The sequence below is a fragment of the Mus pahari genome, chromosome 23 (assembly GCF_900095145.1).
Source record: "Mus pahari chromosome 23, PAHARI_EIJ_v1.1, whole genome shotgun sequence".
Taxonomy (NCBI): domain Eukaryota; kingdom Metazoa; phylum Chordata; class Mammalia; order Rodentia; family Muridae; genus Mus; species Mus pahari.
The window spans coordinates 13,146,328-13,156,654 of record NC_034612.1 but is presented as its reverse complement, the minus strand read 5'-3'; the positions used below and the strand labels follow the sequence as shown (position 1 = coordinate 13,156,654).

The window sequence follows — 10,327 nt, the reverse complement described above, 5'->3', positions numbered from 1 at the left end:
TAGAAGGTAATATAAACAGTGGTCACCAGGCATGGGATTGCATACATACATACATACATACATACATACATAGCTACATAGAAGGTAATATAAACAGTGGTCACCAGGCATGGGATGAGAGGAGGACTGCAGTGGAAAAGTGGGGGAGGACATTCTGACATCCTGGGGTCACCGGATTGTTTTTACCTTGAATGACATGATAGTACTGTAACGGTCGGAACACTGTCCAAAGACTGGCCCGTGGTGAACAGTGCTTGGGGATCTGTGAAGAAGCACTCACAGTCAATGTATAAGACATGTTTATTCTTGTTGGATGTCAGGACATAGCTATAGAATTCGGTCTGGTCGGTGTACCCTGCATCTGGATACAGCCTTCTGCCTGGCTTTCATGCCTTCCCAGATACAACCTGTAGTATATGACAGGCAACTGGGTTTAAACTGGTCTGACATGAGACAGGCTGGAGAACAGACTACTCTGTTAATAATATCTAGTATTGCTTACTGGAGTTTATTTACATGCTTTTCTGATCATGTTTTTCTGAACTCAAACAACCTTCCTTGGACCATTGCTTTCTTTGTTATAACCCTGTATAAAAGAACACTGAGGCCTGGTGAGATGGTTCAGCGGTTAAGAGCACTGACTGCTCTTCCAGAGGTCCTGAGTTCAAATCCCAGCAACCACATGGTGGCTCACAACCATTCATTCATAACAAGATCTGGCGTCCTCTTCTGGAGTGTCTGAAGACAGCTACAGAGCATTTACATATAATAAATAAATAAATAAATCTTAAAAAATAAAAAGTACGCTGAAACTGAAGTAAAGTTGTCTACAGCATCAGACTCTAGTCTGCCCCATTCTTTCAGGTCCTTAGATCCAAGGTCCAGCAGACAAGTTCTATACAAGTCAGTGATGGTCAACAATGACTGTAATGTGTTTTCAAAGTTCAGAGACCTGTGCGCTGAAAAGACTGAATTTCAACCCGTGAAATTATGTTTCCATCAATATGACACTCCTTAAAAGCCTTATTTACAAAACTGTCAAGTCATGTAAATTAGCATGAAAAGTCACGTGAATACGATATGTTGTTGCAGAAGCAGAAAGATTAATGGGGTGTGCCCAGAAGGAGAGAGAGGAGACACCAAGCCTGAGATGCCAGGGGAGATAGCTGCCAAGCAGCTCAGAGTCCTTGACAAGTTTTGTGTTCTGTAGAATTCATATCCACTGAAACAACAAAATTAAAACCACCCATAAACAATTTGTATAGTGGGTTTTTTTTCTTCACATAAATGATAACATGTTCTATATGGTGTCCTGTGCCTTAAAAACAACCATCAGGCAGTGGTGGCACACAACTTTAATCCCAGCACTCAGGGGGCAGAGGCAGGGGGGATCACTGAGTTGGAGACCAGCCTGGTCTACAGAGCTAGTTTCAAGACAGCCAGGGCTACACAGAGAAACCCTGTCTCAGGGGGAGGTGGGGAGAGCTGACACGGTTTCTTGGGCTATGCTTCCGGAACCTACCCCTTAGCACAGGGTCACATCAAGAGCATCAATGGTCACATCCAACCATCAGTAATCTGATGTCCGACTGGACACAACTAGACCAGGTAGCATTGGGAAGAAATGAGAGGGCTCCAGAGGCTCAGTCCTGAGAGTTCCCTCCTTAGGCTCTGCCCAAAGATGGATGAGCACCCAGTAGCATATCCAGAATAGGGCTGAGCCCCATCCTGTTTCTGAAAGGGCCAGCTGGGCCAGACATCTGCCACTCCAGCTTTTGGAATCCCAAGGCTGCTCATGACGTGCTCGCTGGATTCGAGAAAGGCTGGCCTGTTGCCAAGGATAGATGCCAGGCCAGGATCCAGCAGCGGGGCGTTGAGCTGGTCACAGCAAACAAAGGACAAGATGTTCCTGTTGGCCAGAGCAGCGGAGTAGTGGATGGCTTTCTTACCTCCACGGACCCCACCCCCGTGGAACCTTCTGTGGGTCAGGGCAGTAAAGAGTCACCCAGGAGAGGCAGGAATGAGGAATGAGACCACTTACTCTGCCTCCGTAATTGCCCCACATATAGAGATTAACAAAGGAAAAACTGATGTCTGGAATGGATTAGATTCATGTTCAGGGGGCTGGAGAGATGGCTCAGAGGTTAAGAGCAATGACTGCTCTTCTAGAGGTCCGGAGTTCAAATCCCAGCAACCACATGGTGGCTCACACCCTCTTCTGGGGTGTCCAAAGAGAGTGACAGTGTAGTCACATACATAAAATAAATAAATCAATCTTTAAAAAAAAAATTCAAGTTCAGAATCAAACAGGCTAGAGTTTGGTTCTCTGTTCCCACCGGCTTGGCGACCAAAAGACATGTTGGCTCCATGTCTACATTTCTGTGTGTGTGTGTGTGTGTGTGTGTGTGTGTGTGTGTGTGGTGTTAGGTTTAGCGTGTGCATGTGGGTCAGAAGACACCCACAGGTGTTCTTCAGGCACAGTCCACCCTGCTTTAAAAAAAAAAAAAGATTTATTTTACGCATATGAGTACACTGTCACTGTCTTCAGACACACCAGAAGGCGGCATCAGATTCCATTATGGATGGTTGTGAGCCACCATGGGGTTGCTGGGATTTGAACTCAGGACCTCTGGAAGAGCAGCCAGTGTTCTTAACCTCTGAGCCATCTCTCCAGCCTCCACCCTGCCTTTTAAGACTGGAGTCTCTGATTGGCCTGTAACTCAGGCATCCTCCTGTTCCCATCTTCCCATTGGTGGGATTAAAAGTGCACACTATCACATACTTGTGGGCTCGTGGTCTCACCTCAGGTCTTCATGCTTTGCCGGGCAAGCAGCTTGCCAACAGTTATCTTCTTGGTCCAGTGTCCCCATTTTACTGCCAGGGATAACAGAATACCTCCCTTTATGGGTGGGCAGGGTGGTCGCTAAGTAGACCAATGCTCAAACGCCCAGAGTTCTGCCTCCCTCTGCCTCCCAAGTGCTGAGACTAAAGACATGTACCACCATGCCATAGCATTACAACAAAATTTTGAAGCGTGGGCCCTGAGCTTAGAAGCTCATTCTGCCTATTTGCCAACTGCATGGTCTGGGAAAGTTCTTGGTCCTGAGCCCTCAGGCAGACTTTCCATTGTCAACCAGCAAAAAAAAAAAAAAAGAGGTTGGGGGCTCTGGGGTGGAGCCAGAGTGAGGGCAGGCTTTGGGGATGTGATCTTAGAGCCTTTGAGTAAGCACCAGTTGTTACCAATTCACCTTCCCTAGAAAGGAAGAGCCAAAGATTTGAATGAAGGGTCGCAGGCCTTTGTTCCTGACAAAGCTATCAGTTCACTGCAACCTGTCTGCTGAGCTAAGGGCCTGGGGCAGCCATAAAGCTGTCACCCCCCTGTAATAAATATTTAGGTTATAGCTTGGAGAAGAGCTCCCCTCCTTTATCAGGCATCTCAGCTGTCAAAATATAGTAACTACTTACAACCAGCACAAATAGAGCTACACCATGATCCAGCTCCCGTTCCAGTTCCAAAGAGCACACGTCATCTCGTGGACACCCCTCCAATTGGTCCCCCCCACACCATGCTGACCCCTCCCCTTCTCTTTCTCTTTCTTTCTTTCTTTCTTTCTTTCTTTCTTTCTTTCTTTCTTTCTTTCTTTCTTTCTTTCTTTTCTTTCCTTCCTTCCTTCCTTCCTTTTTCTTTCTTTCTTTCTTTCTTTCTTTCTTTCTTTCTTTCTTTCTTTCTTTCTTTCTTTCTTTCTTTCTTTTTTTTTTTCCCAGACAGGGTTTCTCTGTGTAGCCCTGGCTGTCCTGGAACTCACTCTGTAGACCAGGCTGGAAATCTGTCTGCCTCTGCCTCCCAAGTGCTGGGATCAAAGGCATGCGCCACCACCGCCCAGCTTTTTTTGTTTTTTAAAGATTTATTTATTAATAATATGTAAGTATATGTAGCTGTCCTCAGACACACTAGAAGAGGGTGTTAGATCTCATTACAGATGGTTGTGAGCCACCAAGTGGTTGCTGGGATTTGAACTCAGGACCTTAGGAAGAGCAGTCAGTGCTCCTAACCGCTGAGCCATCTCTTCAGCCTTTCTACCCCCCTTTTCTTTCTTTTTTTTTCTTTTTTTTTTTTTTTGGTTTTTCGAGACAGGGTTTCTCTGTGTAGCCCTGGCTGTCCTGGAACTCACTCTGTAGACCAGGCTGGCCTCGCCTGCCTCTGCCTCCCGAATGCTGGGATTAAAGGCGTTCTGCCCGCCTTTTCTAAGACAAAGATATTATTGTACATCCCTGGCTTGGCTAAGCCAGGGTCTCACTATGTAGACCAGGTTGAACTGTAGGAATTCTTTTGTAGAACTAGGATTACAGACGTGTCTCACCACACCTGGCTGGCCGTTGCTCCCATTTTACAGATGAGGAAACTGTGGCTCCTAGGCTTGGAGACGCTCCACAGAAGGGCCAGAATGCAAACCCCTATACCCTTGTCTCTAACAACCACGGAACGCAGCAACCCTCCACCCTAAATACAATCTTCACGTTCGCTTTGCAAGCTGGGTTTCAACCAACCCCCACAACAACCCAGCAGATTCCCCCTGAAGCAGGTATCCCCCTGGCCTCGCCAGCTGACCTTGCTTTCGGAGTTTCGAACCGACATGGCGAAGATCACAGTCTCCACACCCCCACCCCACCCCACCCCGGGGTCGAAGAGCGCATGCGCCCTTGGCTTCTTGCCCTAGCTCTGCTCTCCTCTCCTGACTGAGGCACGTCACTCTCCCTCTGGGTCTGGCCCTGTTAACCTGTCCAGAGCTGACTCAGAGGTTCCCAAGCCTAGAATGGCTCAGGGCTCACTCCCTGTTTTCTCAGCTCCCTACCCCCAGGAAGGCCAGGCCGGGGGCGGGGCCCTGCCTTGCCAGGTGGTAAATACTCTGTCCAGCGCCACCCCGGGTCTCTTGCTTGTCCCAATCTTCCTGGTAGAGAGAGGTCTGACCACCATCAACCATGGTAAGTCTGTCTGGGTCTTAGCGGTCTCCCTGTGAGGGCCGACGACCCACGGTGACTCCCTTTGTCATAACCTCTTCTTCTGCTTTCCCTTTGTCTGCTAGACAAGCTACACCAACAAAGGACCAAAGGTAAGCTGGTCTCGGGGGAGGACAAGGTGTCAACCCAGGGAAAATGTCAGGGAGACACTTATGCCTGCAAACTCAAATTCTTCACCGCCGTCCCCTCCCATTGATGGAGCGGGACTCAATCTTAGCTTCCTGAAGGAGCCCCTTCCTAAATGACTGCCAATCTCTTCTTAAACCTGGTCAAGCCCGGGCAGTGGTGGTGCACGCCTTTGGTCCTAACACTTGGGAAACAGAGGCAGGAGGATTTCTGAGTTCGAGGCCAGCCTGGTCTACAGAGTGAGTTCCAGGACAGTCAGGGCTATACAGAGAAACCCTGTCTCGAAAAACTAAAAAAACCAAAAACAAAACAATAACAACAAAAAACCCAAACTGGTCAAACTCTTTCTATGGTCTACCATACACCCATACTATTCTCACGTAAGCTTATTTCCTTCCGTGACCCCTGGGAAGGTCTTCTATGAGGGAATTTCCCAATTCTGATCCTTCAAGGGGCTCAAATCCTATAACAAGAAACATCTTAGGAGGTTAGCTAAAGATGGGAGCGGGGTGAGTCACATTCTCAGAGGTTCTGGGCTTGAAGCTGGGGTGAGGTGGCCAAGGTAACCTACTTCCTGGGATTCATCCTCATCCTTCCCTCCTGCAGCCTGAGAGAGGCCGGTTCCTCCATTTCCACTCGGTGACCTTCTGGGTTGGCAATGCTAAGCAGGTAGAGAGGCTGGACACGGGGTTGGGGGGGTGGGGCGGATGATGACAGAGGACAAGCCAAAGGGCCTCCTTAAGGGGGCTGGACCCTGCTGGAACTGGGATTGGCTAGTGCGAGGGGAGGATCCAGGCCAGGCTAGGTCTGGCACTTTGGAACCTCGTTTCGCAATCAGGGCCACGGACCCCAACAAGGACCTTGCAGAGGGAGGGGGACGGCTGCCTTTCTTCCTGAGAGGGTCTCCAAATGACAGACATGGGGACAGACAGGAGACTGGGGCTCCCTTCTAGGGCTCTCCAGACTGGTGCCCACAACCCCCTGAGCCTCCCCCTGCCGTTTAATCATCCAGGCTGCCTCCTTCTACTGCAACAAGATGGGCTTCGAACCTCTGGCCTACAGGGGCCTAGAGACGGGCTCCCGGGAGGTGGTCAGCCACGTCATCAAGCAAGGGAAAGTGAGTACACACCCAGGCGGCTTGGCAATGAGGGCACCAGTGTGTCTCGGATGGGATGTGCGATTGTGTCAGGACACACACCTAGCTGGTTTCGAGATGTATGACTAAGCTGCAACTGACCCATGTCCCTCCTGGGCCACAGGAATCTTTCTGGTTTCGTATCCTTCTCAAATTCACCCAGCATTGGACCCATAGAAACCTAGGAACCTAGGATGTCGGGAAAGGGCGTTTCAGTGGTCCGTGGGGTTGTTGGAGTCAGCTAGGCACCAGACACTGAGAACCCAGTGCGTGGATACAGAGGAAAGCATCAAGTTTGAGGACCAGGGGGCAGCTGCAGGTTAAAAGAGGCTGGAACACGTGGTCCAGGGATCCTGCCGGGTGGAGCCTTGTGTCTCACCAGGGGTGCCATAGAACATGCCGGGAAGATGGAGGGCAGGCCCTTTCCCACCCTCTCCTAGGAACTCATCTCATCCCCTTGTCTACTTTTTAGATTGTGTTTGTTCTCTGCTCTGCTCTCAATCCCTGGAACAAAGGTAAGGGACATCGGGAGGCAGCATGGCTCTGACATATGGATCAGGGCGTGGGTTGGGGCAAGGGTGAGGCTGGAGCCCGGGAAGGGCTGGGGCTGGAGCCCCGGATAGAGACTAGAAATTCCACACTGCTCGCATTCTCCTGACGACCACAGAGATGGGCGACCACTTGGTGAAGCATGGCGACGGGGTGAAGGACATCGCATTTGAGGTGGAAGACTGCGACCACATTGTGCAGGTGAGAGATACTCGGACTGACGGACTGACGCAGTGAGCCTCTGCTGCTAGGACCTCCCACCAGGCAGGGCTGGTTGCAGCGGGCCTATGGCTGAGTTCTTCTGACATATGGCCCCGCCCCCTTCTGTGTGTCTACCCTGTGAGCCTCTTGCCCACATCTGCAAAATGGGGATAGCCGCTGCCTCACTGAAAGCTTTGAAAGAAAATGGATTGAAATGATCATGTTTGGAGCTTGGGGTCCTAAAAAAACAAACAAACAAACAAAAAACCCAGCCATGGTGATGCACACCTGGAGTCTCCGTGGGAAGATCAGGAAGTCAAAGTCGTCCCTGACTATATAAAGTTCCGAGGCTAGCCTAGGCTACAGGAGACTGCACTCGAAAGAGTTTATGAGTTGGGCTGAGCACGTACCTATTATGCATCCGTAACAATGCACTCAACAAAAGAAAAGGAAGCTTAGAGCCGCCGTGTGAGTTTGAGTAGTTGACTTAACTTCTCTGTGCTTATTTCCTCTCCCATGGAATAGAGATGACAATACTGCCGGACTGGAGAGATTAACCCCGAGAACAGTGTCTAGCCAGTGGTATGAGCGCTTCATGCAGCGAGTGAGCTCCAACTAAGAAAACATGCAAACCCCATGTATAGAGCACTCAGTGCAGGGCCTGACACACTAGGTGCTCAGTTAATGGCAGTTCAGATTTTGCCGTGTGGCCACGCCTTTTCTAGGAAGGGAAACTGAGGCCTGGAGAGAGAGCTAATTCAGAGTCAGTTGGCAGAGGTGGGATACACCCGCTTCCTTGCTACGTCTCCTATAAGCGCAGCTCTGACCTGCTTCTCAACCTGCCAAGTGGCCACGCGGCCAGGTTGACAAAGGATTCGGCGGAAGGTAGCTAGAGGTGCTGGGTTTACATCAGGACTACCCAGAAGCCACAAGCACACACACACACACACACACACACACACAAAATGTCACAAGGAGGCTCCAGCCTTCACCATTCTCCCCACTTGGTCCCCCCACGCAGAAAGCCCGAGAACGGGGCGCCAAAATTGTGCGGGAGCCATGGGTGGAGCAGGACAAGTTTGGGAAGGTGAAGTTTGCCGTGCTGCAGACGGTGAGTGAATACTGACGACCCTCCAGGAGATACCAGGATCCCCCTCCCCCAGAGACCCGACCCATGGTACCACCCTATTCCTGTGCCTCAGAGTCCAGCCTTCCCTGAGCCTGGCCTTTGAGAATGCTTAGCCAGCGCAGAGGCTTCTGGGAGATACTGGGTATCTTCCCCAGTGGAAATAACAGTTTGGGGGTGTAAGCTCAGTGGAAGTGGGGGCTTTAAAAAAATGAAAAGGGGTGGTGTCTGAGGAAGTCATACCCCACACTAACTTGGGGTCTCCAGCAAAGACTGGAACGGGACATCCCATGTGACCTGGGCATGTGCTGAGCCTACCTCTGTCACTGCCTCTTCAGCTACCCCCCTCCTATGTCTGGAAAGCACCCAGGAAGACGATAAGGTCCACACAAGGGCAGCAAGTCTGTGAGACAGACACAAGTCCCGCTTCCTCCAGGTTATATTCGTATGTAAAGATTGCTAAGATTGGTCCAGTGGGGGGACCTGTCATCTCAGCACCAGGGAGGCTGAGGCAGGAGGATCATTAAATGCAAGGCGCCTAGGCTCAAGTCCCACCTGGGGAGCTCTGTGAGGCTCTGTGAGACTCCATTTCCAAATCCAGACAGTGAAGAGAGGGAGGGGAGACAAGATGGCCCTGTGCTCAGTAGGAAAAGAAAACCCTCCGGTATAACTTAATCCAGTGCTTTCACTTAGTTAGTTTTACTGGACACCTACTATGTACTAGGTACTATGTACTAGGTATTAGGTACTAGGTACTAGGTACTAGGTACTGAGCTAGTTGCTAGGGATACTGGTGAAAAGCAAAAGCCAGGCATGGTCAACCATGGCTGCAGTCTCAGCACTTGGGAAGCTGAGGCAGGAGGATCTCCGTGAGTTTTAGCCCAGCTTGAACGACATAGACTCAATCTCGAACATAAATAAAGCCATGAGGACCGAAACAGCATCCCTGCATCACAGGCTCCGATCCTACAGGCAGACTCCCGAGCAAGACGGCAGAGAGTCGAACATTCCAGGAAGGATCATCTACTGAGTCAGGGTCGGCTTCAGGGTGGAACTCCCGGCTGTGCCGGTGCTTAGAGAAGAGTGGGGGCTCTGCTAGGGTTGGTGGGGTGAGGGCTTCTCCCTGACCCCAACTGCTTCCCACCCCCAGTATGGAGATACCACACACACCCTGGTGGAGAAGATCAACTACACCGGCCGTTTCTTACCTGGATTCGAGGCCCCAACATACAAGGACACCCTGCTTCCAAAACTGTGAGTGTCCCTTGGAGTGGGAGTGGCAGAAAGCTATGGCCTCTTTCCCCACTCCGTGGCATGGGTTTCTCTGGTGGGCTGGAACATCTGTAAGCATCTGGTGAGAGACATCGGGAGGTGAGACAGGCACCAGGCAGAGGCACAGAGGATGAAGGCCGGGGTCTCCAGCCAGACTGCCTGGGTCCACAGGCAGCTCCATCATTTCCTAACGGTTCAACCATGTTCAGGCGGCTTCCCTTCGTGTCTGTGTCTCATCATAAGATGGGGATGGTAGCCAGGCGTGGTGGCACATGTCTTTAATCCCAGCACTTTGGAAAGCAGAGGCACCCCAATCTCTGTGAGTTGGAGGCCATCCTGGTCTACACAGTGAGACCCTGTGTTGAAAAACCAAAGAACAAGACAAAAGAGACTGTTTATAACAGCTGTTCAGTTAACTACGGTTGATGCACATCAGGGCCTACTACTTCGTCAGAGCTACTAGTGTTGGTGTACGGTTCGTGGGAACGGAGAGATTTAGGGGGGGCTAGCCTTCTCACCTTCCAACTCCTTCCCTCTTCTAGACCCAGATGTAACCTTGAGATCATTGACCACATCGTAGGCAACCAACCTGACCAGGAAATGCAGTCTGCCTCAGAATGGTGAGTCCCCGGCCTCCCGCTCTCTGTTGCAGGAGACAGGCCCTCTTGTCAGATCTACTTGGTCGTTTTTGGTTTGGTTTGGTTTGGTTTGGCCGTGTGCTTACATTGAGGTCGTGCACATCCCATCCCACAGCACATGTGGGGAGGCCAGAGAACCATTGGCAAGAGCTGGTTCTCAGCTGGGCGTGGTGGCGCAGGCCTTTAATCCCAGCACTCGGGAGGCAGAGGCAGGCGGATTTCTGAGTTCGAGGCCAGCCTGGTCTACAAAGTGAGTTCCAG

General features: G+C 50.8%; 1 protein-coding gene across 1 annotated transcript in view; it reads left to right on the top strand.

The window, feature by feature from the left end:
* The first annotated feature begins 4,816 nt into the window (after nucleotides 1-4,816).
* Hpd (4-hydroxyphenylpyruvate dioxygenase) overlaps nucleotides 4,817-10,327 on the top strand; it is an 11,149-nt gene continuing 5,638 nt past the window's right edge. Inside the window, exons 1-9 of the mRNA XM_021186893.2 lie at nucleotides 4,817-4,983; nucleotides 5,085-5,111; nucleotides 5,752-5,814; nucleotides 6,158-6,262; nucleotides 6,753-6,795; nucleotides 6,948-7,030; nucleotides 8,052-8,141; nucleotides 9,307-9,410; nucleotides 9,971-10,048. Coding sequence (XP_021042552.1) covers nucleotides 4,981-4,983; nucleotides 5,085-5,111; nucleotides 5,752-5,814; nucleotides 6,158-6,262; nucleotides 6,753-6,795; nucleotides 6,948-7,030; nucleotides 8,052-8,141; nucleotides 9,307-9,410; nucleotides 9,971-10,048 — 596 coding nt within the window. The 5' untranslated portion in view covers nucleotides 4,817-4,980. The remainder of the gene's footprint in view (nucleotides 4,984-5,084; nucleotides 5,112-5,751; nucleotides 5,815-6,157; nucleotides 6,263-6,752; nucleotides 6,796-6,947; nucleotides 7,031-8,051; nucleotides 8,142-9,306; nucleotides 9,411-9,970; nucleotides 10,049-10,327) is intronic.